Source organism: Neurospora tetraspora (genome assembly GCF_033439725.1).
Source record: "Neurospora tetraspora strain CBS 560.94 chromosome Unknown B0H65scaffold_3, whole genome shotgun sequence".
NCBI classification, from domain to species: domain Eukaryota; kingdom Fungi; phylum Ascomycota; class Sordariomycetes; order Sordariales; family Sordariaceae; genus Neurospora; species Neurospora tetraspora.
Window position 1 is genome coordinate 2601317 of NW_026944385.1, and position 23203 is coordinate 2624519.

A 23203-nucleotide genomic window follows, 5' to 3' on the forward strand; every position below is an offset into this window, starting at 1 on the left:
TCAAAACTTCATATGCCTCCCAACGAACTCCAGCGCGGCACTATACCCAAACGGCCCCAGCCCACAAATAACCGCCACCGCCTTATCGCTCAAGTAACTATGATGTCTGAACGCCTCTCTCGCATGCACATTCGACACATGCACCTCCACAAACGGGATTGACGTCCCCAACAGCGCGTCGCGGATGCCCACGCTTGTGTGCGTGTAAGCGCCGGGGTTTATGATGATGGCCGACACTTTTTCTTCTCCGACTCCGGGGTCTGCTTCCGTTGTGATTGCGGCACCCGGCGGTGGAGACGGGGAGAATCCCGCTGCTTGATGGATACGGTCGATGATGGCGCCTTCGTGGTTGGACTGGAAGGTTGTAAGACGGAGACCGAGCGAAGAGGCCTGGGTCTGGGCGGCTTGCTCGATGTCGTGAAGGGTCGTCGAGCCGTAGATTTGGGGCTCCCGGCTGCCGAGGAGGTTGAGGTTGGGGCCGTTGATGAGGAGAATGTGACGGTGAGATGCCATTGTGCTTGATACCTCCGGTTGGGTGAGATGGGATTGTGGAAGATGAATGCTTGAAGTGAGTTCCAGGGGAGGTAAATACAAGAAATGTGTATTTGTGTAAGACGCCACACGGCACTCGACAGCTCAGAAACGGAAGGTTGAATCGAGATGGGTTTGGGTTTTGTTATTATCTACGGTCTTGACTCCTCATTCATGAGTCTCGTACACGGACAACTTATCTGAAGGACGGGCGGATGAGTGGTTACCCGTCCCCGCCCCCGGTCCCGCTTCCGTGACTGTGCCCGTCACTGCACCGATAGCCACTCGAAAACCGGTCATCGGTTCGCTTTGGACTTCTTTCATTGCACGTTGAATGTGTAAGAGTGACTTTTCATCTTTCATATTGCATGGTCGACATGTACGGAGTGACTAAGAGGCTGTATTGATCCAGTGTGTTATCACATAACTGCTCTGGTTGGGTGGTTGTGGTCGTGTAAGTACGAAAGGGTTAGGGTTTATCCAGGCAAAACGCAATGAACATGGCGTTGGTGACAAGGGGTAAACATTTACCCAAGAGGTGGGGAGACAGTCAGCTTATTGACTTTACCAAGTTCCTCGACTACCCCGCACACCACCTCTTGTCGGCTGGTTAAAGACTTCTCCATTGATAGCGACCATTTTACCCAGCAAAAGTCCATCAATGAGAGAACTCGTCCGCAGGAAGTAGATGAACATTGTTATACCGGAAAAGATACACACCGCGTGTAGGAAGTTGAGCTGGTACGCGGGTACTAGATGGGACTCGATGAGTTGACGGAACATCTGTTCAATGCAAACAATTCATTGACGTGTATCGGGTAGTGCATCTGCTCGACTTACCATCATCGACAATCCGGGGAAGTGGGACCTCGCGTTAATGATCGCCGGAGTCCCACCATCCCTGATGACGCCGGCCGGTCGAATGAACTCATTGGAAGGCCGAGCTAGACATTCTTCGCTTTCCAACGGTTCATTCTAATCAGCGGAATCAAGCCCGTCCCTGCCACCATGTTAGTCCATGGGACCGCAGATGCCGAGGAGTGGCAGAGCAGGTCAGAATGGAAATGTTTTGACTCAACCTTGCTTTTCACTCTTTCCTTTGACACCATTGACTGCTTGTAAGGGCCTCTACCAACCACACCCAAGGCTCAGTGTGTGTGCTTGTAATTGGGAAAAAGCTGGATTCGGTTATTTGTTACCAAGTATCATCAGCCATGGCGTCAAAAACGATAACAGAAGCCGAGCTCGACGAAATCTACGCTTTTGCCGTCCAACTCGGGAAAGATGCAGGCAACCTTCTCATGGAAGCTGCCCGCTCGCGGTTCAGCAGCAACAATGCCAACCACCACGATGAACCTACAACCCAAGAGTTCACCGAAAAAGATTCCGCCGTCGACATCGTGACGCAAACCGACGAAGACGTCGAAGCCTTTATCAAAACTGCCATCAACACACGCTACCCTTCCCACCACTTCATCGGGGAAGAGACCTACGCGAAATCGGCCCAGCCCACACGCCCCTACCTCGTCACCCCTACGACTCCAACCTGGGTCGTCGACCCCCTCGACGGCACGGTCAACTACACGCATCTCTTCCCCATGTTCTGTGTCTCCATCGCCTTTCTCATCGACGGCGCGCCGGTGATAGGCGTCATATGCGCGCCAATGCTTGGCCAACTCTTCACGGCCTGCAATGGGCGAGGTGCTTGGCTCAATGAGACGCAACGATTGCCGCTGGTGAGGCAGCCGATGCCGAAGAACGCGCCGGGGGGTTGCGTGTTTAGCTGCGAATGGGGCAAGGACCGAAAAGACAGGCCGGATGGGAATTTGTACCGGAAGGTGGAGAGTTTCGTTAATATGGCTGCCGAGGTTGGGGGGCGAGGCGGGAAGGGAGGAATGGTACATGGGGTCAGAAGTTTGGGGAGGCAAGTCTTTCTTATATCCGTTATACCCTCTTGTTGGTTCTGATCTGCAAAGTCCTAACACTGAGACAGCGCAACCCTGGACCTCGCTTATACGGCAATGGGTTCTTTTGACATTTGGTGGGAAGGAGGGTGCTGGGAATGGTAAGTACAACATTTCGGCCTGCTCATAGCTATTGGCTTGAGAGTAATGACTAACAAGAATGGGGTGGGCTTAGGGATGTTGCGGCAGGTGTAGCAATCCTTCAGGAGGCTGGAGGTCTGATAACCTCGGCAAACCCGCCTGAAGACTGGGCAAAGGCAGAGATACCAGAAGTGAAGCTGGGTAGCCGGTTATACCTCGCCATCCGGCCGGCAGGGCCGTCTGAAGGGGAGACAGCACGTGAAGGACAAGAAAGAACAGTCAGAGAGGTTTGGAGGCGTGTGCGTGGTTTGGACTACACGCGACCAGGTGCTTGAAGTGAGGTAGAAGATCAGTTATATATAACCCTTTTTGCTCTTTGTTTTCCGATTTAATCAACGAGTGATGAAGATTCTTTCAGTCCATGATGTGGCCCCAAACCAAGGACACGAATGCCAGAAACATGACAGGATATGGGTGGCTATAAAACTCACCCTTGGCGCAAACGTGACTGACCCAGCATTCCAGTGGCACGACACTTGCAACATCACCGGCTCATACTTTCATATCTGCAAGAGTCCGGACCACAAAGGTCTCATTAGGCTGTCTGTCTGAAGTTTAAGGTGGAAGGGGATAACGACGGTTGTTTCGTTGATTAATTGTCATTCGGTCCTGTGTGTCAGCTCTCGGATCGGTCATCTTCATGCCCAGAACTACCGGCAATGGACGGTGGAAAGGCAAAGTGGTAAGAAATGGGTATTGCCAACAAGCGCTTTTTGTAAACTTTTTAATCCAAACCTGGGAACGAGGCGGAAGGACCACCCTGTTTGCCCTTCTTGTTGCCCTTTCTCCGCTTCTTTTTTCTTTCCCTCTTGGGGCGGTCGCTGTCGCTATCGCTCCCGTCATGGTCGTCCGAGTCGTCGCTATCGGCGGGTCGCTTGATGCCTTGGTCGGCTTCCACGTCCTCCTCCTCTGCCTCCTCTTCTTGGGCGGAACCAGCCTCGGCCCAGACCTTGACGGTCCTGCCGCCACCACTGATCAGCCTGTTCTCGTAGTCGAAGTTAAGAGCAGCAACGCCCTCAACCTCGTCATGCTGGAACGTAGCCTGGACCTCTCTGCGCTTCAGATCGACAATCTTGATGGTGCCGTCACCGACGCCAACCACGGCCTTCTTGCCCCAGCCGAGCTCATCGGGAACACGAACAATGGCGTCGAGGCTTTCTCCGTCTCTCTTAGTCTCTCCGGGAGCAACATAGATGCGCTCCTGCTGGTCATCCCAGGCGCCACGATCCCATAGGGTCAAGACACCTCCGCCAGTGCCGACGGCCAGAACGGCGTTGTTGCGCATGTGCTTGGGACCCAAGCCGGTGGGGATGACTGTGGAGCACAGCAGCTCGTCCTCCTGGTCCTCCGAGGTGGCCATGATGCCGTGTCTCAGGTCGGTGACGGCCAGGGTGGCGCCGCCGGTAGAAACCCACTGCTTGGGGAAACCGGAGGTGCTCTCAGACGAAGGGGGGAGAGGGGTCAGACTGGAGATGTAGTCGGAGTGGGGGACATGCTTGCGGACGGGCTTGGGGTTTAGGGAGCCATTCTCGCGGAGGTCGAAGATGTAGAGAGAGCCAGAGTCGGTGCCGAGCAGCAGGGTCTGGGGCGAGAGGGTGTGGAGGATGGCTGGGGTGTCGCTCTGGCTGCTGGTACTGTTGACGGGGGGGAGGCCGATCTTGGAGACGACGACGCCGGTCTCGGGAGAGAAGTGCTTGACGATGGAGTCGGTACCGGCCGAGTAGAGGGCTGAGATGGGGAGTTTGGTTAGCTGGCGCTGTAGTAAGGTAAAAGGCCTACTTACACTCCCCATCGGTGCTATAGGTCAGAGTGCGGCAGCTGCCCTTGTGGCGGTGGGTGCTCCAGACACTCTTGATGACACCCTTGCCGCCGGTGATGCTGCTGTTCTCGTCCTCGTCGTCGCTGTCCTCGTTGGTTGGGATGCGGAAGGTCTCGACGCGGCCGTTGGAGAGGCCGACTGTAAGCAGAGGCTTGGAGGGGTGCACCACCTGCGTGAACAGGTCCGCCGAGAGCGGCAGGGTGCAGAGGTTTTCCAGCATGGCTTGTTTTTTTGTTGCTGTTTTTGTTGTTGTCTGGGTCAGGTCGGTGGAATCACACTAGCGAGAATAAGAGTAAAGGTAGCACGGGTAGGTAGGTACCGTCCCGACGAGTGAGACGGGAGTGACTGAATGCAGTTTTTTTTTGGAGCTCAGGTCTTGTCGCTCTTCTTGATCTTGCCCAGTCTGGCTTAGCGCCAACAGTGACTTGTGCCATCAAGGTCCCTGACGGAGTATCGATGGAGACGGAGCTGCCGAGGTCTGTGCGGGGAGATTCCTAAACGCTTATGCCAGAGCCAGGCAATGTCGTCACCACATCCATCAAGGTCCCCAATCAAGCTTCACAATTGACTCAGCTGCACACTGCATACTGCACACCAACAGACTGTGAATGACTGCGTCCCGTCAAGATGCCCAACCCATCAATACCTCTGCCTTACTTCTTTATATACCCATTAGTGTATCTCTAACCGATCATCTTCAACCTCTTCCTCCCCCTCTTGTTCCTTGCAACCTAATCACCGGTCACCGCGTAGCATATCTCTGTGGCGTGAGTGATGATCTTCCTCAAGCTTCCACTGCTCTTGGGCGCCGTGATACTGGCCATGATGGGATCCGGTGTCATGGCCGCCACAAGCCGCCCTCTTCGGCGCATCATGTATTTGACTGGGTATGTTACAACAAGTCCTCGTCACTCAACCACTGCACAGCTAACTCCTTCTCTCAATCGCAGTCAGCACCCGGTTGCGCCCCAAATCGACCAGCTCGACCATGTCACCCATGTTGCCCTCGCCTTTATGAGCCCCGGCATCTTCAACGATCCTCTGAACCACGAATGGCATCTGTTCACCACCGTCGACCATGTCCGCCCCCGCTTCCCCAAACACACAAAGGTCTTGATCGCCATTGGCGGCTGGGGAGACACCATTGGCTTCTCCGTGGCCGCCCTTAACGACGAAACCCGCGCTCTGTTCGCCGAGAATGTTGCCAAGATGGTGGAGGCTACTGGCGCTGACGGTGTCGACATCGACTGGGAGTACCCCGGAGGCAACGGCGAGGACTACAAGCAGATTCCTAACTCGGACAAGCACTGGGAGATCGCCGCCTACCCCCTCCTCCTCCAGGAACTGCGTGCTGCCCTAGGTCCCGACAAGGTCATCTCGGCCGCCGTTCCTGGTCTGGACCGCGACATGCTTGCCTTCACCCGCGAGACCGTCCCCCGCATTATGCGCCATGTCGACTTTCTCAACGTCATGACGTACGACATGATGAATCGCCGCGACACCGTCACCAAGCACCACACCGGCGTCGAGTTGAGCCTCAAGGCCGTCGATGCCTACGTGGCTGCCGGTGCCGCCCCCCAGAAGCTGAACCTCGGCTTTGCCTTTTACGTCAAATACTTCAAGACCGAGCAAGATGCCTGCGCACAAATGTCACCAGTTGGCTGCCCAACCGTCGAGATGGAGGATCCCGTATCGGGAGCCGATCTGGGCCGCTCTGGTGCCTTTTCCTGGCACGACGACGTGCCAAAGCATCTCCGTGCCTCCTTTGAAAGGGCTCTGACGCAGGGAGTTTACGATGATGAGCAAGGCGGCTACTATTACTGGGACCCCACCGAGGCACTGTGGTGGACGTTCGATACCCCGGATGCCATCAAGCAAAAGTTCCCCAAGATCATGGAAAAGCGTCGGTTGGGAGGCGTTTTTGCATGGGGCCTAGGCGAAGATGCCCCCGACTATGAGCACCTCGCCGCGCTGAACGAGGGTTTGACCAAGTTAAAGGGAGAGGTTACTGATGAGAGGGATGAGTTATAGAATAACCACTGGAAATGGAAGCGACCGTATCTAGGGACTTTGGAAAGCATGCGAGGTGTTGACGGGGTCAGGCGCAAATAGGAAATGTTTACCGTTTTGGACATGCTATAGCCGAGAAAGAACGGGGTTGAGAGTAGGTACTCTCGTTTGAACATGCTTTCACTTTGCTTTCATCCTTTTCTTCCCCTAGTTTTGGTCCCTACCTTTGGTTTCAGTCTTTGCTTCTATTCTACCTGGCTTTGACAAGCTATATAGCATTCGTCATTTAGTAGCCTGAAACTCCAGCCGCGTTTGCTTTCTCCTTTTCCTTGCCTACTTCTCACACTGACCACTTCCTCATCAATCTCCTCCCCCACCACCGAGCAAATCCAAGACTGCCACCTGCCTTCATCTGTTGAGTTGATTTCTTCGCAACGCGGACATGCCCTTTTTTCCTGAAGAATCATCCTAATGGCACAACCTCACCATGAAGTGCCGCCTACAGCTGCCACTTGCCTTCCAGGCGCGTTTTCCATAGGCCAGATGCGCGTCGAGAGCCTGGCGCCCACTGTCATCCGCAAAAATCTCATGCCCATAATCCTCCTTCACGGAGACTATCATACAGGATCAGTAAGGAACCTGTTTCCCCGGTCGTTCTGGGTTTTAGGCTAACTAGGTGTGATTTTCCGACAGATGTGGCTCACTAAGCCTGACAGTCGCCCGGGCTGGGCTTATTTCTTCGCCGAGCGCGGTCATCGAGTCTATACTCCGCATCTGCCATTCCATGGCCGACCCGGTGCCTTGGTTCATTACGAACGAGTGAAAGCCATCACCCCTCAGACCGTCGAGAACCTATACACGGCCATCAACAAAACCAACAACCCAGGATGGCCAGCGGCAAAGACGCACACACAGTGGCCAGGAGTAAGTTGGGCTCCAGATGAAGTATTAGAAACCATCACTGGATAGTCTCGGGCTAATAGTTAAAACGAAACCCAGAGCGGTGTTCGGGGCGATCCCATTTTTGACCAATATTTCAATCAACTGGTTCCCTTATATATGGACCCTCACGAGCGCCAGGCAGCCGCTCAAGAGGCAGTCGAGAGCCTCTTGCGGTTCCTGAAGCGTCCGGCTATCCTTATCGGCCAAGGTAGCGGCGCCAACGTTGCCTGGCTGGCAGCCGATGTGGCCCCTGACCTCATCCATGCTATCGTTGCAGTCGAGCCACTCGGGCCTCCGTTTGGCTCTGCTCTTCGGAACAAAAATGGAGAACTGGGGCCGACGAGCAAATTCACTAGGCCTGCCGGCATTCGTCAATACGGCCTGGCGGATATACCGATGCAGTTTGACCCACCGGTTGCAGCACCAGAGTCATTCGAGGAGCTGTTGGGTGGTACATATCCAGCCTTTGAACCCATCCCAGTCACCAAGTTTTACGCAAGGGGTCGACAAGGCAAGTTCTGCTTCGAACAAGACCCTGCTGGACTACTTGTTGGGAATTCCACCGAATCCAGGGCAGTGCCCCGGAAGCTCACGAATCTGATCGGAATCCTCCAACTCGTGGTAACAACGGAAGCGAGCTTCCACCGTTTCTCGGATTGGGCAACAGTACATTTTCTTCGCCAGGCCGGGGCTACCGTCAAGCACCACAGACTCGAGGAGCATGGAATCCGCGGAAATGGACACCTCTGCTTCCTGGAGAAAAACAGCAATGATGTGGCCAATCATGTGCTCAACTGGTTGCATAACGAGGCAGGTGTCCCGAAAGTACAGGTTCTTGAAGCTCGGCCCTCTCCTTCCCAGGCCATCAGCGCATCGGGCGGCCATGGACAGTCCTCGATTCCGCCCTCTGGAAAGGCATGCCCAACTAGGAAGAGACCAGTGGAAGCTGAGCTGAAGCCAGTCGGCACCATAGCGAACTCAAATCAAAGAGAAAGCAAAAGGGTACAAACCAACCCATCTCAGCCTAACAACCTCAACTATCACACTTCAGTCACTGGCGACGTTCGGACCAGCGACAGTCACAATGCCCCCAGCGTATCCACTCCTCATTCCTCAGTCGTCGGGAACACTCAGGTTGCGCGAGGTGTTACCCCCGTACCCTCCACACCTCACAACAAACCTATCAAGCGAACTGGTCAAACCACGCTCAGCGAACGGCGAATTGTGGAAATCACGACTAGTCCTGATAGTCCAACTCCACGTCCGATACAGGATCTTGAGAGACAACGAACGTCGGCTTTAAACAAGCTTCCAACAGTACCAGAAGCCAATTAACAAAGCGGCGTGGGCGAACATATATCCGACAGGCAGAGGCACATTCGGAACAACTTGGTGCAAAGACAACAACTCAATTCAGTCGAAAGGGTTGTTGTGAAAGGCGGCAAGTGTCAAATATTGCTCAAAGGTATACAGCACGTAGACAAAGCCGGTAGTATTCTCCTCCATCTTTTCTCGATCGTGAGGCTAAAATTCTTTTTCTTAATATCCACGACTGCTTTTGCTTATCACAGGATCATTCTCTTCTAGCTGATTTGGGTCTGTTCTTACAAATCCCATACTGCGGCTCATGGATTGCCTCGTTATACTCATGGACCTGTCACCCAGTGGTATTTCCAAGCTGAAATCTCATTAATCATCCCGTCAAACGAGCAATATCACAACGATCTGCCAAGTGTCTGGAGGTCCGAGCAGTATCGCTCCAATCCGGAGCGACCTTCTCATGCATGCTGATATTTGCTATGGCTGCACCATGCATCAAGTAAGTGGTGTGTGGGTGGCCGGATCTGCTGCAGTAGGTAGTAAAGGATGGAATAGCTTTGCATAGCATGCTAGGTGCAGTTCCAGTCCATGTATGTAGCAAATAGACGGCTACTTGTGTGCTCTCAACGTTGTGCTTGGTTGCATCTAGTCCCCTTTGGTGACACAGCATCGCAACCAGTAGCTGTCTCTTGTCATGTAGTCTATTCCACGTTTCGCCGTTCTTGTATCTCCCATCGCCCATTCTTGCTCACATTTTCCTTCAATTCGTGAAACTTGTCAGACCAACATAGCCAGACCAAAGGTCTCAACTATGGCATGACGAATTTCCGTTCCCACCCGACCAATGTCGCATCCCCGAGAACGACTCCGATGCTGTTAGACTTGAGGACTTGCCACTCATTTTCCTACATATACAGAGCTTTCATACCCTCGGCCTCCAGTCAAAGTGCAATTCATTCATGATATGATTACCTGACATGGCTAATTTAGGTCACGGCCTAGACGGTATGCGTTTATATCCTTTGCCCGAACTAACAACCTTTGCGGCTAGGTTCTACCATTTCAAATTGTGATAATAGCTCATTGACTCTTTTCTGACTACTTTCAGTGAAAGAAAACAAGATTACGATTCGCCCAAACGAGTTGAATACATGGTATGGAGGTTCCAGCAGTCACCAAATCAAGGCCAAGCTCGAGCTCTAGCTCGTCCAGCTCGTCCAGCTCTTCTCCGTCTAAGGCGTCCTCTGTTCTCGCTGACACTTCGGCATCGCACGAGCCGGTTTTAAGTGTAAGCTTACCTGAGCACTGCGTTACAACATAGATTTCCTTCGAGTTCTGACGTACTGGGTACACTAACCACAACTCGTAGATTTCTCACGCGATGGCCTCTTCATCTCACCACTCAGAGTCAAACAACACTACACAAGATGCCAACGCTACCATCGACCACAACAACAACGACACCGCCGACACCGCCGACAACAATGACAACAATGACAACAATGACAACAATGACAACAATGACAACAATGACAACAACGACAACAACGACAACAACAGCCAGAATAATGCTCTCAGTCAACACGCTCCCGTGGTCACAGGTCTACGCCCCACAGCACCAGCCCCTAACCCCGTCCAGCATATCCACTACGAGTCCCTCCCAGCCCTCAACTTGAACCATCCCCCCTTCTACGGCACCTTCCGTGAATCAACCGATGGCGTCCCGCAGTATCATCCCTTTTCCGACGATGACGATGACGAGGAAGAGGAGGACGAGCCGGGAAATCCGTTTTCACGAACCCAGAGGGTTGATCATGCCTACAGTGACCGTCCTGACCGGGAGGGGCAGCAGAGGGACGAGGAGGAGAGCGATTCGGGCGGGGGCAGGAGAAGGAGCAGGTGGGAGAGGAGAAGGGGAGCCATCATGAGGATGAGGACGGCGATGATTTGGATCGTTGCGTTGCCGCTCTTGTTGGTGGCGTTGTGGGTCTGTATTAATCTGTTCAGGAAGGATAAGAGTTCGTGGGATGCTTCGAGAAGGTGAGTGATTGTGGACAAGAGAGTGAGAAGCTGCTAAGGCTGTGTAAGAGAGGTGTCGAGACCCGGCTTATTTGTGTTGAGAAGGGGAAAGGGCTTCGTGGGCGAGTTTGGAGGCGGCCATTGGTTGCAGTGATGTCTTGATTTTTTAGGCCTTCCCCGCCGAAATCTGTAAGAATAGTGCGCTTTCGATTGTTTTATTTCGCAGGAACAAGCCGGTCGGTTGTGTTCCGACCTAGTTAGTCGCTGTTCTCCGGACCACATGTTGTTGAAGCCTGTAACCTTCACCGGCAGGACTAAGTCTAAGGAAGCCTCGCCCCCATCCCAACGCCTCCCGAAGGGGTCAGCCTTCGGCAAGGGAACCGCGGAAAGACTCCCTCGCTGGGGCGACTGAGCGAGGCTAAGTAAGGCCAGCACTTGTATGGTACCTTCCATGCGATGCTACATAGCACACGCTACCCTTCCGGCAAGCCCCATCCGCCAGCCATGAGGGGACCAGTAGGACGACATATCTTCAGCTTTGGCCTCTTGTGCAATGAAGCTAGCTCGGGAGATACCTTACTGCGACTTCATCCCCGGTTCTATTGCGGACGGATCTTTAATCTCCTTAGGAGAAATCGGTCAATGGCTGACCATGTATAAGAACATGACTGCTTCCCGAGCTCCGATGAAGACATGGCACTTGTGGTCTTCTCTTGGAGCTTCCCCCAGAATCCCAGAATCGAGGAATAAACGAACAACATGCTTGGTAAAGAGCTGCTCGGGAAGTCCTTCGGGGGCCTCTTGGTTTCTCTCTTGGTTGCTTGCCCGTCTCTTATTGAGGCAACCCCGGTGCGGGTGCCGCGTCATGCGACAGTGGTAGACAGCCTGTCTGCCGCCGCGTCCAACTACACCTTTGTCATTGCCGGTGGCGGTATCGCAGGACTTACACTCGCTGATCGGCTGACAGAAGATCCTAATGGTGAGTTGTACTGCTCAAACAAGACAAGTCCATGTTATCTCAGTCTGTTTCTATCACGCCGCTAGTGTCCGTTCTTGTCATTGACGCCGGCCCTCTGGACCAAGGAGAAGATGGCGTTTTGGTTCCCGGTTCATATTCTCCTTGGCTGTACTTCTGGCCTAATCTGGTAACAACACCCCAAGAGGGCCTCAACAACCGCTCCGTCTTTACACCCATTGCCCAGGTGGTCGGTGGTGGTAGCACCATCAATGCCATGGTCTTTGTGAGGTTTGTGCCTTCAAACCATTTCTGCGTGGCCATCATCAGCTTACTGACAAACGAACAGAGGCAAAGCCGACGATTACAACAAATGGGGAGCCATTGGTAACCCGGGGTTGAGCTGGAATACGTTTCTGCATTTCTTCCTTAAAAACGAGAACTTTACCCGTCCCGACCCTAGCTTTGCTAAGGCAGCCAATATCTCATGGGATGAGTCCGTCCGAGGCAACGGCGGACCTGTGCAGTACACATATCCTAACTACTACTACCCTGGAAGCGGCAAGTAACTTGGGTCTGGAGAGCGCAAGACCGGACAGTGCTAACTGACAGGATCATAATAGCAAACTGGTGGAGTGCTGCCCAGTCTGTAGGGCTTCCTGCTATCAAGGACCCCAACGGTGGTGACGACCTTGGTATCTATTGGTTTCCCCATGCTGTGGATGCTCGCACTAGGACCCGGAGTCACTCCAGGAGAAACCATTATGACCGGGTCAAGGACTCGCGACCTAAATACCATATCCTCCCATCCAACATGGTATCCAAGGTCATCTTCCGCGGCACCACGGCAGTTGGTGTTGAGTATTTGCCCACGGCTGGCGGAAAGGCCTCAACCGCCTACGCCGCCAAGGAGGTCATCTTGGCTGCCGGTGCCCTCAACACGCCCAAGATCCTCCAACTGTCCGGCGTTGGCTCCAAGAAGCTTCTCCAGAAGCACAAGATCCCCGTCGTCGTTGACCTCCCCGGCGTTGGATCCAACTTGCAGAACCAGTTGACCCTCAGGGTCCCCTATACCGCAAGCAGCAACCTCTTTCCCAACTCTGGCTCTATTGCCAACAACGCCACCTACGCTGCCGAGCAACGCGCGCTCTATGATACAAAGAAGCAGGGTGCCTACACCATCGTGAGCACGCTCAGCACCAACATTGCCATGATGAGCCTCTCGCAAACGACCTCCTCGTACAAGAAGATTGTCTCGAATGCCCGCGCCGCTAGCGCTCCCTATTCGCTCTCCACGGAGGTAGATGCGACCGTTCTGGCCGGTTACACTGCCCAACGAAAGCTCATTCTGGAGCAGTACGAGTCTGGAAAGGCCGGTATCGGCTCGCTGCACTGGAACACGGCCGATGGTGTGACCATTTATATGAACAAGCCTCTCAGCGGCGGCGCCGTGACTATTAACTCGACTAACCCCCTCGAGAATCCGCTGGTGAACTACCGTGCCGTTACCGACCCAGCTGACATTGAGGTCCTCACTGCGCTGTTCCGCAAGAACAGAGAGCTGATGAGTGCTCCAGACATGGCAGCACTGGGGGTTGCTGAGGCGGCACCCTTTGGCGAGCACATCACTGCGGATAGTGAGCTAGCCTCGGCCTTCCGTGGAGCTATCGACCCCTCGAACGCCCATCAGTGCTGCACGGCGGCTATGATGCCCCGCGCGCTTGGTGGTGTCGTCTCCAGCGAAAAGAAGGTGTATGGAGTGAGGGGTTTGAGGGTGGCCGATATCAGCTATTGGCCGTTTCAGATTTCGGGTGCTCCGACCGCGACTATGTATGCCTCTGGCGAAAGGGTGAGTTGCTTTATCTGTGTTTTGCCCTTCATCTAACTCTTGATGCTAACCTGGATTCTAAATTAGCTTGCTGATGCAATCAAGGAGTATAAGCTGGCAGAGCACAAGCGGTAATCTGGGATGGTTGACTTACTACCTTTTTTGAGGAAGTAATTTGTGATGGTATTCTCCTTCTTTTCCGGTGTCACTGGGTCCATTTTCTTCCTACTTCCCGCCCCAACCTCCATCAATGCCATCATCTCCTCGAACTCCTTCGTTGGTACTACTCCCCCGCTAGCCTCCTTATGTCCTCTCGCAAAAGACTCTCCAAGTCTCTCCCTCAGACTCGGATCCTCGGCCGTTTTTACGATGCCGTTTAACAGCTCAATGATGTTCACCTCCCCCCTTCCGCCACTCCTTTCCCTTGCACACTTGGCCAACCTGCACGAAAAGTTCACCTTCCCTTCCAGATAGCCCTCATTAGCAGCCATCACCACCTCAAGCCTAGCACTCCTCAAGTGTCCCGCCCACCTCGTCGCAATGACCGGGTGCACCTGTGCCTTGCTCTTCATTCTCAAAACCGCCACGCGTCCATCGCTCGAAAATTTTGGCGGGACGTGTGTGCACCGTTCCACTTCGGCGTTGACCTCTACCCTCGCCGCCAAGAGCGCCTTGTTAGCGAGCAGATCGGCCGGGCCAGTGGCCTGCGTCAGTGCCTCCCATGCGGCAGAGACGTTAAATGCTGCTGTGCGGTGCGTTGATAAGAGAGACGGTGTCATTGAGCCTTTTGCGCGTGTACCGCTTCAGAACGTGACCCATATCGGGAAAGGGCGGTTGCCACTTGAAGTTTGTGCCCAAATCGCCGTGCGTGCCAAGAACAGCCAGCCACGCGCACTGCTCTTCGATGGCAGGGTGAAGAGGATGGCATATGAGGTAGGTCAGTAGGGCAGATGTGGCTATAGGGGGGGAATTGCAGGCAGTGACATGCTGAGAACCAGACGGGAACTCATCCTCGGCAGCCTGGTGATGGTCGATGATGAGGGCTCTGTGGTTCGGGATATCGACAACAGGCAAGGAGCGCCGGGAGCCTTGGTCCAGGACGAAGACGTAGGATGGAGACAACTTTGTCATGGCCGTCCGCTCCGAAGGGTCGTGAATGTTGTTCCCTCTTTGGATGAGGTGAGTGATGATAAGACTTGAGGGCAGGCCAAGAAGAACGAGAGTCTGTTGAAGTATTGAGCCAGATGCGAGTCCATCCGCGTCCTTGTCAGGAACGATGAGTGTTCTGGTTTTTGCGGTAGCACTACTAAGTATCAGCAGACGCGCAAACAGTTCCGAGTGCGGTTTGGGATCAGACCACTCAAGGATAAAGCGTCTCGCCGCTTCGATCTCCTCCTTTTTGGCGGGCCAGTTGGCTCTTGGGGTCTCGCCGCTATCATCGCTGGCTAGCGATCCTATTCGTGCCCGTTTCGGGCTTTGAGGTCCCGTGAACGAAGATGCAAGCCGCTTCATGGTGCAAATGCTGAAATATCCGAACAATAATCTGCGACTGGTAATGGTCCAAATAACACCGAACGTGCTCGGATGTCTGGACATGCGCCCGTCTTAGGGGGAGCATAACGATACCTCTGACGCGCAGGCCGCTCCGTCGTGCTCCGTGTAGGGAGATGTGCTTTGTCATACATGATGGGGGATGTGTCAAAACAAAAGACAGACCAGCAGAAATGACGTCAACCACTTGGGAGGCTGCTCGCAAGGTTCATGTAGTACTCCGATCCAAGTGCGCTTTCTTTGCACTCCCAAAAGCAATGGAATTGTTTGACTCAAGAACCCGCTTAATGCATGTTTACACAACCTTGAGGGCTTCCCTCCGAACGCCTGGAACACCACCAATGACAGATTCATTTTCCACCCAACAGGCGCAGCACGCCCACGAAGCACACTCGTCTACCGCAGTCCAAGCTAGCCTCGATGGGCAAGGCGCAACATGTACAGAAGAAGGTAAAGAAGGAGGACGACCCGACGCCATGCTGTTCGCTCGGCCGGTATCGAAGGCGAGAGCTGTTCATACTCCTTTCTCTCTGCTTATTCGACCGTTTGGATCAGCGACTCGGAAGGCTTCACCCGTTGCGCCCACTCACTGCACACAGAGTTAGTCATGGATGCATGATTTGAGGGAGATGCAGGGGATCGGCCAAAAGCACTTACGTCCAGCTTCCATCATAAACCTTTCTCTTCTCAGGCGAGCCAAACTGCGCCTCGTTGAGCGCTGTTTCGAGGACGCAGGCCGTGACGCCGGTTCCGCAGCTGGAGATGATGGGCTTTGAGGGATCAACGCCGGCCTTGGTGAAGACCTCCTTCAACTTGTCGGCTGGAAGGAAGGCCTTAGTGTTGGGGTCCAAGACAGCGCTGAAGGGAATGTTGATAGAGCCAGGCATGTGGCCCGAGGACAGACCCTCTCTCGGCTCTGGCTCCTTGCCGCTCCACCGGCCGGGTGATCTCGCATCCAGGATCTGCACGCCCTCGTTATTGGAATCAATGGCAACTTCACGGACCTCCTCGAAGCTCGCGACCTTGTCCTCGTCCATTTCGGGGATGGGGTATGTGCCGCACTCGATCGTCCAGACGTTTCCGGATTCGGTAGGGAGACCCTCCTCGATCCAGAGCTTAAAGTTGTTGAGGATGTGGACCTTGGGGTGGCCAAAGACCTTCATGGTCCAGCCAACACGGGGGGCGCTGAAGATGCCCAGCTCCTGGCTGTCGTAGATGACCACGGTGTCCTCGCGGCGGATGCCGAGCTCGCTCATGGCAGCGGCAAAGTCTTTGGAGCTGGGCAGCATGTGGGAGTAAGGGCTGCGCTTATCGATCACCTTGTCGAGGTCGAAGAAGCGTGCCTTGGGGATTCTCTTTTCGATGAAGACGTCGAGGCCGGTGCGCTTCTGGGGGTCGTTTGGAAGGAACCAGGAGGCGCATAGAGGAATGACACGGGGTTCGGACGAGATGGGAGAAGGAGGGGCCTTCTTGAGGGCTTCGTGCAGCTCCTTGGGGGTGACTAGATAGCTTGAGAAGGAGCGGACAGCCCCCGTTCTGGCGGCAGTCGAGCGCATCGAGGCCCGGAGGGGGCTAAGGACTCCTACAAGAGCCATTTTGAACGTTCCACTTGTGCTGTCTACCTGTCTGTTGTCGGTGATGGTAGGTTGTGTCGAGGATGCGCCGGGCTCTAGGGAGAAGAAGCAAGGCAGCGATAAGCGATTCCCGTAGTGCCGCAGTCGATGTCGATGTCGGCGGTGCTGTTGTTGGAGTAAGTCGAGACAAGCGACAGACGGCCCGATGCAAGGTACCTAGACGTAGAAGCAGAGGTAGAGGTAGGTAGGTTTGGCGTTGCCTGGTTCCTGACGTCCGGACTGCGTGCGGCCTGGGAATTGATTGCGGAGAAAATGAGCTTGGTCGTAGCAGTCTCAGTCACTTGAGGTATCTAGCAAATCTACGGGTTTGCAAGCAAAGAAAAAAAGGGCCTTGAGGAGAGGAAGGGGAAGAAAAAAAAAAAAAGGGCCCAGCAAGCCGAAATCTCGTCAGTAGCCCGAGGATGTCCTAGGACTGTGGATGCGGGGTTTAGACTGCCTTCTTTGTCATAACTATTGGATGGATGGGACCTTGGCCGTTCATGCGATGGAGGCAGGTGGAGGCCCAGCAATCAAAATGGTGCAATGTGCAGGGGCTCCTTGGGGGGGCTCGGCGCTGTGGTACAGACCTAGCTTTTCATCCAAACTTTTGAGATGGATGCTTTCAGAGAGCTTGAGCCACACTGATACCTCTAGGGTACTTACGACCATTGGTTACTTACATACACTACCTAACATCTACCTACACACATAGTCAATAGTCGAGACTGTTACGTCCGATCGGATATCATCACGCACCGAGGTCTCACGCTCGCATCGAACCAAGAGACTCAAACAAAGTGACTCGAAATGAAGGTCAAGATCAAAAAGTGGAACGCCGTCGCGACTTGGCGATGGGATCTCCCGGAAGACGATGTCTGCGGCATCTGCCAGGTCCACTTTGATGGCACATGCCCGACTTGCAAATATCCGGGCGACGAGTGCAGCTTGTGTAAGACGCCAATGAAGTCCTTCGATGATAGGATACCCAGCTGACCTTTGTGTTCCTAGTGTCTGGGAAATGCGGTCACAACTTCCACATGGTATGTTGTTTCTTTTCCACCTTTTCTCTCCCCTCGCTCTCTCGTTGACCAGCATAACAAACAGCACTGTATCCTCGAGTGGATAAAACAGGACTCTGCCAAAGGCCAGTGCCCCATGTGCCGTCAAAGTAAGTTGGATACATTTCCCTCCGCGTTTGCATTCGGACGCGGCGCCTGACATGTCTGGGTAGAATTCGAATGGAATGGCCGCCCCAATGCCACCGAAACATCACTGGCCGACACAACCCAAGGCCCAATGCTCGCCGAGACCTGATATCGCCGTACTCGCCAGGGAACCATTGAGCTTTCTTGCAGCTTCCCTCCAGCCCGAGCGTCATGGGCTGTTAAGAATAATTGAGCTTATTATGAAGACAAACCACTTCCATTTATGACCTTGGCGAGCGTGGTTACCGTGGTGAATTGCCACTGCTGATGTTTACATCTTGTTTCCGTCCGTGCCGTCCTTACAAGTACGTGCTTAGTACTAGAGTGCCTCCACTGAATCAGAAACACCTACACGTTATTTATTGTAGCTGCAGCTGCAGCAGAGCCCCCACCCCCGAGACCCACCAGTACGGGAGTCCCCGCTCCTTACCTCTAACGTCTGTCATCCCTGCAGCCACTGTTACAGTAGCTCTTAGCGGTAGGCAACTGATATCACATCACCTGGCCAGACACCCCCACCATCGTCACCTTCATGGCATAGAACATCTTATTCGGGAGCCTTTCTTCCTATACCATTACCATCATATCCTTCATTCAATCCTTTTGTTCATTTCCGGTACCATATAACCTGTCAAAAACTCTTGCTTGACTACATACCTCTACACACATCAACCAGGACCGTCTCAGGTACCAATCGTTGTACTGACAACGAACCACCGCCATCCCGCCGTCCTTCTCTCTGTATCACCGCCTCCATATACCTACGAAATTAAAATGACCGAACCAGATTCCTTCAACCGACCGGGCTCCGCCACCGCCGCCCGTTACTTTACCTCCTCGAGTCCCCGACCATCCGTCGCAAGTCGGACGAGTCGCTCCAGTCTACGGCGAGAGCACGACCTACAGGCAGACCAGCTACAACCTCAAAGTCGTCGCCTGTCGTCAGCACAATCCCACACCCCGTCTCCTCAACCACCCCCTAGCGTCGAGGAGCACACGTTACCAGGGATTGACCAACAACAACAACAACAACAACAACAACAACATCATCATCAAGAAGGAGAGGAAGGGGGAGAACAAGGTGGCGGATCACAGCCATCGTTTTCTCCCCTCTTCACCCTTCTGTCCTCCAGCGTCCACTCCTCCCAGCGCCAAACCATCCATCATCCAACCGTCCACTACGTCTTTGCCGACGACGACCCCGACATCCTCACCGCTGCACTAGCGTACCATCACCGGGGAGGAAGCGAACAAGAAGCCACATCAAGTCCTGACAATGATGAAAGACTCTACAACAAGGAGCCGAGAGATCGCGCCGTGATCCTCGATATGGCGCCCTCCTCAAACGGCAATGCGCTCCAAGTGGCATGGGCAAGTAGCCTGTCTCCCGACTGGGCAGTGGTCTCGGCACAAGTGATGCGCATGGAAGATCAAGCCAGCAGTGGCGGTGCCAATGCAGCAGGAGGGGTCTTTGCAGCTTCGTCGCCAAGTCTACACACTGGTCCTTTGATGCTCAAGATCGAAGGGGTAGCCATTGAGCCTTCGTCGTCGTCATCATCGCTATCGTCATCGCGTTTGGGCAGCGGCGGGAAATTGTCGTCCACCCCAGAAGGTGATTTGCAGTCTTCTCTGACGGGCAAGGGCAAGCAAGCTGCGACGGCGGCCCCTGCACCTGAAGAATACCCGACTCTGCTGCAAGACTTTGAGAGGCGTATAGGAGTGCTAAAGAGGGTCGCCGAGGCAGGTTCAGAGAGGCAACGGCGTATATCCTCTATGGACCACCAAGGCTTCGAACATGATCACGGTGGTGGCGGAGCTAGCGGGCAAGGGGACGCACTTCTTGCCGAGGTGCGAGAAGGTGAGGATTTGGGTGCTCAAGATTGAGTGAGGGGTTGGGGGGCTGTGAGTTTTGGATGCTTGGGGTATATGGCCCTCTGATTTTCTTGGAGCCCACTTGATGAATCCAGGCAGTCTCACCCTCATTATCTTCTACCGACCTTTGACGGGCTCCCCCTTATATGTGAACGAAAGGGCGTACCAAGCCATACAGCGTTGAACGGCGCGCTGCGCTTGCTTCCGATTGGCATATCCTAAATGATTGTCGTAGGATAACATGAATGACCTGACGATAAAGTTCGACACTATAGGGCACATGGCGATTACTCACATTTTCTGAGATATTTGATAGTGTTGGAAGTAAGATCTTATTCATTATAAACGCCTTGGCTGATGCTGAAATACCGAGGTTCTGAGGCGAGTAACAGGTACCACAAATATGGCACGATCGAGCAGAGTTTACCAGCAACTCCTGCCTAACCTTCTTCGCTGTGATCCTCCTCAAAGCAAGACACATGATCCAAGCGACCACTCATTTGGCCGCCTGATCCCTCCCGTTGTATATCCAACGGCCAAATTGCGTACAGAAGATAACGCAAAACACATGACAGTAGAAACGAAGAAACCGCCCCCTCTTAACTCCACAAATCCATGTTAATCCCCAGAGATGCAAGGGAGAAAAGGCGCAAAACATATGTTGCGAAGTTGGAAAGCAAGCGGGTGGCCAAAACCCGACATTGCAAAACGCCATATCGCAAATAAATGAGGTAGATGGGAGCGATCATTCGCCATCCTTCGCATCGTTATGATGACCCGGAACAAACTGTTTATGGTCCGCCACTTTGCCGCCTCTCATGCTTTCCAGAATTTCGTCCGTGATGACGAAGCGCTTTCCGGCCCTATGGGGACCGCGTGAAGCCACCGCGTTATTCTGTTCCATATACTCGAGGATTTCGTCTGTGATCACAAATCGTTTTGCCTTTGTCGCTGGTGGAGGTGCTTGTTTGTAGGGCGAAACGATGCGGTTGAAACCTTCCGGTGAGAGCCTCTTGACAAGAGACTCCGAGTCGGCACTGTCGGGAACGACGTGCTTTGACTGTCCGTAGATACGAGAGATAGGGCCGGCCATGGGAGCGGCAATTTGGATAGCTCGGGCGTTGTTCATTTGCAAATCATCGGTAACGCTTCGTTGCAGAAGACCGCGCTTCGTGTTTTGCGTCGAGTGATTTCCGCTGCCTGGAGGGTGGGTGACGACGACATATACCACCACAATGATAACAATCACCACGATAATGGCCACTAAGGAGAGAGGAATTAGTCATGGTTCTCTGAAGCACCGAGTTGGAAGGCCACCGCATCAGCAAACACTTACCGCAGATACCCAAGCACATCCACTTCTTCTTGCGAGTGGCCCGCGCCGTCTGAACTGCCACTGCAATCTCCTCATTGCCCTTGTCGAGATTGTCAACCACCTCCTCACTCGTCTGCTCAATGGCCTGGATCTTGACGTCCTGTTCCACAATCAACGTGTTCAACTGCTCAAACAGCTGCGCCAACTCGACCATTTGCTGTTCAATCCTCTGCAAAGCCTTGTGACGGTCCTGGACAGCACTGAGCACAGCTCTCGCCTCGCCCACGCGATTGTTCTGCATCAAGGCTTGCTGGAAGACCTGCGAGTTTCCGGTAGTGTCCTCCACGGCGGCCCTGACCTCTTCCTCGGTCGCATCGGGGCGCACAATGCGGTACTGGCGGGCCATCTGGTCCTGCATCTTCTTGCGGAACGAGGACTCGACGCCCTGGTAGTCTTGAATCGCTTGTCGCAATCGGCGGTCAACGCGGCCAACCTGGGCCTGGTTTCGGGGCTGGCGGCCCTCGGGGCTCGACTTGATTTTGCGGACGCGATCGGTTATGGTGCGGTACAAGGCCATGGTATCGGTGTTGAGTGCATCTAGTTGCCGACTCGATGAGCTCGCGGATGAATCGGCCTCAGCGAGGCAGCGGTCCTGCAGTCTTCGCAGCTCCCGCAGATTTGCTTCGATTTGCTCGATTCCATTGTCGATGTCTCGACACTCGTTTAGGATTGCAGTCGGATCACCGCCAAAGGAGCCCCCGGTGTTGATTGAGCTCATCTCCATATTGTTTCCTGATGCGATGCAATGGTCAATATGGTTGTGCTTTTCGACACATGTCTCATCTTGAGCTCACCTCCATAATTTCCTCCGGCGTAGGGGGCGGGAGACTGGTCCCTTTCGCCAAGCGGGGAATAAGCACCAGCCGCACCATCCCGTTGGTCGAAGGAAGGGTCTCTTCCACCGTATCTAGATAGTAACCGATGTCAGTAAGGAGCACGGCACGTTGATGTCGTGGTTATTCGGCGTGCCAGGTAGACTAACCCGTACTGATGGTTGTCCATTGTTAGCGATACATTCAGAGAGGAGGGCAGTGGAAGCAGAGAGATTGGTGAGAAGGAGGGACGACGGGACTCTTGAGATTGTCTGGGCTGGAGCAACGTATCGGTGGAGTCATGATTGTGTAGCAAGACGGTGGATGTGTGAGAGGAAGAACATGTTTCGAAACACTCACACTCATCTTAGAAGGCGGACGCGCACAGGCGCTAATGCTCAGAAGGCGCTTAAAAGGGGAGGTAGATGTTATTCAGGTCGAAATCGAAATGAAAGTATACGTGGGTAATGTCTCTTAAAAGTGACGATGCTTGGTGAATGCTTATGCCGACAAAAAAAAAAGATGCCAAAGATGGTGTACTGGAGATCAGGAAAGAGAGAACGACTAGGAAGAGAACTGAAGGATGGGAAATTGGGTGTTTGGGAGGAGAGGGAGAAAGGCAGGTTGACGGGACGGGACCTCGGACTTGCTCGTGAGCTGAAATGGGTTTGGTTATTTTGGGGCAGCACTGCGCCTAGTGAAGGATTGGCAATGTTGTACTGTGTAGGAAGGAGCACAGGAGCCCAAGCAGCGTAGGATTCTCAGGAGTCGATCGAAACGGGCCTAGTGCCACCTACTCCCTGGTGCCCACACAACCTCTAGACATGTGGTGAAGTACCTGTGGGTGGCAAGAAACGAGGGCTCAGCAATACGAACGAATGGGAATGGAAGTGCAGACCTTCGTTGTTAATATTGCCTTGCACAGTAGGAGCGCACCGTATGCTTGCTTGGGGTTCAGGGAGTTCTTGTCACTTGGTTGGTTGGTTAGCTGGCTGGTTGGATGGTTCGTTGGTTGATGCATTGATCCGACTTTGATATCCAATTGTTTGCCAAAATCAATGTCCAATATGAGACTCCTCCCCATGCGACTTGGCAGTAGTACACTCTACAGCTAGTACGTGTACCAACAGTTAACTTCTTGTCGGCACGCTGAGAGATGGCGGTAGACAGAAAAAAATGACCTCGAGGCGAGACACCCAATACGGCACAATGTCCACAAAGATGAGACTAGCGTCGACGTTTTTTT

General features: G+C 53.7%; 12 protein-coding genes across 12 annotated transcripts; 7 read left to right on the forward strand and 5 right to left on the reverse strand.

The window, feature by feature from the left end:
- On the reverse strand, positions 1 to 513 carry B0H65DRAFT_507969 (catabolic dehydroquinase qa-2; the record flags this gene model as incomplete). Its single annotated transcript, XM_062828188.1, has 1 exon — positions 1 to 513. The coding sequence occupies one exon, from the start codon at positions 511 to 513 to the stop codon at positions 1 to 3; it is 513 nt and encodes a 170-aa protein (XP_062683086.1).
- A 1017-nt stretch (positions 514 to 1530) lies between these two features.
- B0H65DRAFT_162050 (protein qutG) lies at positions 1531 to 3136 on the forward strand. Its single transcript, XM_062821256.1, has 3 exons — positions 1531 to 2455; positions 2525 to 2596; positions 2671 to 3136. The coding sequence occupies exons 1-3, from the start codon at positions 1746 to 1748 to the stop codon at positions 2909 to 2911; spliced, it is 1023 nt and encodes a 340-aa protein (XP_062683087.1). The 5' UTR covers positions 1531 to 1745; the 3' UTR covers positions 2912 to 3136.
- A 224-nt stretch (positions 3137 to 3360) lies between these two features.
- On the reverse strand, positions 3361 to 4675 carry B0H65DRAFT_441573 (WD40-repeat-containing domain protein; the record flags this gene model as incomplete). Its single annotated transcript, XM_062825534.1, has 2 exons — positions 3361 to 4364; positions 4420 to 4675. The coding sequence occupies 2 exons, from the start codon at positions 4673 to 4675 to the stop codon at positions 3361 to 3363; spliced, it is 1260 nt and encodes a 419-aa protein (XP_062683088.1).
- Positions 4676 to 5229: 554 nt separating this feature from the next.
- B0H65DRAFT_422595 (glycoside hydrolase superfamily) lies at positions 5230 to 6486 on the forward strand (the record flags this gene model as incomplete). The annotated part of the gene is made up of 2 exons (XM_062824411.1): positions 5230 to 5342; positions 5406 to 6486. The coding sequence occupies 2 exons, from the start codon at positions 5230 to 5232 to the stop codon at positions 6484 to 6486; spliced, it is 1194 nt and encodes a 397-aa protein (XP_062683089.1).
- Positions 6487 to 6711: 225 nt separating this feature from the next.
- On the forward strand, positions 6712 to 8921 carry B0H65DRAFT_162236 (Alpha/Beta hydrolase protein). Its single transcript, XM_062821261.1, has 3 exons — positions 6712 to 7095; positions 7159 to 7389; positions 7465 to 8921. Exons 1-3 carry the CDS (start codon positions 6937 to 6939, stop codon positions 8740 to 8742), a joined length of 1668 nt encoding a protein of 555 aa, XP_062683090.1. The 5' UTR covers positions 6712 to 6936; the 3' UTR covers positions 8743 to 8921.
- Positions 8922 to 9883: 962 nt separating this feature from the next.
- Positions 9884 to 10725, forward strand: B0H65DRAFT_441575 (uncharacterized protein; the record flags this gene model as incomplete). The annotated part of the gene is made up of 3 exons (XM_062825535.1): positions 9884 to 10015; positions 10097 to 10534; positions 10615 to 10725. 3 exons carry the CDS (start codon positions 9884 to 9886, stop codon positions 10723 to 10725), a joined length of 681 nt encoding a protein of 226 aa, XP_062683091.1.
- A 780-nt stretch (positions 10726 to 11505) lies between these two features.
- Positions 11506 to 13664, forward strand: B0H65DRAFT_547810 (uncharacterized protein; the record flags this gene model as incomplete). Its single annotated transcript, XM_062829538.1, has 5 exons — positions 11506 to 11725; positions 11791 to 11992; positions 12051 to 12266; positions 12314 to 13550; positions 13617 to 13664. 5 exons carry the CDS (start codon positions 11506 to 11508, stop codon positions 13662 to 13664), a joined length of 1923 nt encoding a protein of 640 aa, XP_062683092.1.
- Positions 13665 to 14264: 600 nt separating this feature from the next.
- B0H65DRAFT_547811 (uncharacterized protein) lies at positions 14265 to 15041 on the reverse strand (the record flags this gene model as incomplete). Its single annotated transcript, XM_062829539.1, has 1 exon — positions 14265 to 15041. The coding sequence occupies one exon, from the start codon at positions 15039 to 15041 to the stop codon at positions 14265 to 14267; it is 777 nt and encodes a 258-aa protein (XP_062683093.1).
- Positions 15042 to 15369: 328 nt separating this feature from the next.
- On the reverse strand, positions 15370 to 16844 carry B0H65DRAFT_162247 (Rhodanese-like domain-containing protein). The gene is made up of 2 exons (XM_062821262.1): positions 15738 to 16844; positions 15370 to 15669 (listed from the first exon to the last, which is right to left on the reverse strand). The coding sequence occupies exons 1-2, from the start codon at positions 16673 to 16675 to the stop codon at positions 15615 to 15617; spliced, it is 993 nt and encodes a 330-aa protein (XP_062683094.1). The 5' UTR covers positions 16676 to 16844; the 3' UTR covers positions 15370 to 15614.
- Positions 16845 to 17307: 463 nt separating this feature from the next.
- B0H65DRAFT_462063 (anaphase-promoting complex subunit 11) lies at positions 17308 to 18412 on the forward strand. Its single transcript, XM_062826624.1, has 4 exons — positions 17308 to 17642; positions 17702 to 17733; positions 17798 to 17861; positions 17925 to 18412. Exons 1-4 carry the CDS (start codon positions 17501 to 17503, stop codon positions 18005 to 18007), a joined length of 321 nt encoding a protein of 106 aa, XP_062683095.1. The 5' UTR covers positions 17308 to 17500; the 3' UTR covers positions 18008 to 18412.
- B0H65DRAFT_462066 (uncharacterized protein) lies at positions 18375 to 20085 on the forward strand. The gene has a single exon (XM_062826625.1). It carries the CDS (start codon positions 18673 to 18675, stop codon positions 19780 to 19782), a length of 1110 nt encoding a protein of 369 aa, XP_062683096.1. The 5' UTR covers positions 18375 to 18672; the 3' UTR covers positions 19783 to 20085.
- A 430-nt stretch (positions 20086 to 20515) lies between these two features.
- On the reverse strand, positions 20516 to 22147 carry B0H65DRAFT_441579 (t-SNARE; the record flags this gene model as incomplete). The annotated part of the gene is made up of 4 exons (XM_062825536.1): positions 20516 to 21033; positions 21107 to 21877; positions 21940 to 22052; positions 22128 to 22147. The coding sequence occupies 4 exons, from the start codon at positions 22145 to 22147 to the stop codon at positions 20516 to 20518; spliced, it is 1422 nt and encodes a 473-aa protein (XP_062683097.1).
- Between the last annotated feature and the right edge of the window lie 1056 nt (positions 22148 to 23203).

Bases quoted from the DNA above. Each gene is read 5' to 3' on its own strand.
- B0H65DRAFT_462063 (XM_062826624.1), top strand. From the start codon at position 17,501: ATGAAGGTCAAGATCAAAAAGTGGAACGCCGTCGCGACTTGGCGATGG. The intron at 17,643-17,701 runs GTAAGACGCCAA...TTGTGTTCCTAG, and splicing joins GGGCGACGAGTGCAGCTTGT to TGTCTGGGAAATGCGGTCAC. The intron at 17,734-17,797 runs GTATGTTGTTTC...CATAACAAACAG, and splicing joins GCGGTCACAACTTCCACATG to CACTGTATCCTCGAGTGGAT.
- B0H65DRAFT_162050 (XM_062821256.1), top strand. From the start codon at position 1,746: ATGGCGTCAAAAACGATAACAGAAGCCGAGCTCGACGAAATCTACGCT. The intron at 2,456-2,524 runs GCAAGTCTTTCT...ACACTGAGACAG, and splicing joins GGGGTCAGAAGTTTGGGGAG to CGCAACCCTGGACCTCGCTT. The intron at 2,597-2,670 runs GTAAGTACAACA...GGGTGGGCTTAG, and splicing joins GAAGGAGGGTGCTGGGAATG to GGATGTTGCGGCAGGTGTAG.
- B0H65DRAFT_162247 (XM_062821262.1), bottom strand. From the start codon at position 16,675: ATGGCTCTTGTAGGAGTCCTTAGCCCCCTCCGGGCCTCGATGCGCTCG. The intron at 15,670-15,737 runs GTAAGTGCTTTT...CTCTGTGTGCAG, and splicing joins GTTTATGATGGAAGCTGGAC to TGAGTGGGCGCAACGGGTGA.
- B0H65DRAFT_162236 (XM_062821261.1), top strand. From the start codon at position 6,937: ATGGCACAACCTCACCATGAAGTGCCGCCTACAGCTGCCACTTGCCTT. The intron at 7,096-7,158 runs GTAAGGAACCTG...ATTTTCCGACAG, and splicing joins GAGACTATCATACAGGATCA to ATGTGGCTCACTAAGCCTGA. The intron at 7,390-7,464 runs GTAAGTTGGGCT...AACGAAACCCAG, and splicing joins CGCACACACAGTGGCCAGGA to AGCGGTGTTCGGGGCGATCC.
- B0H65DRAFT_462066 (XM_062826625.1), top strand. From the start codon at position 18,673: ATGACCGAACCAGATTCCTTCAACCGACCGGGCTCCGCCACCGCCGCC.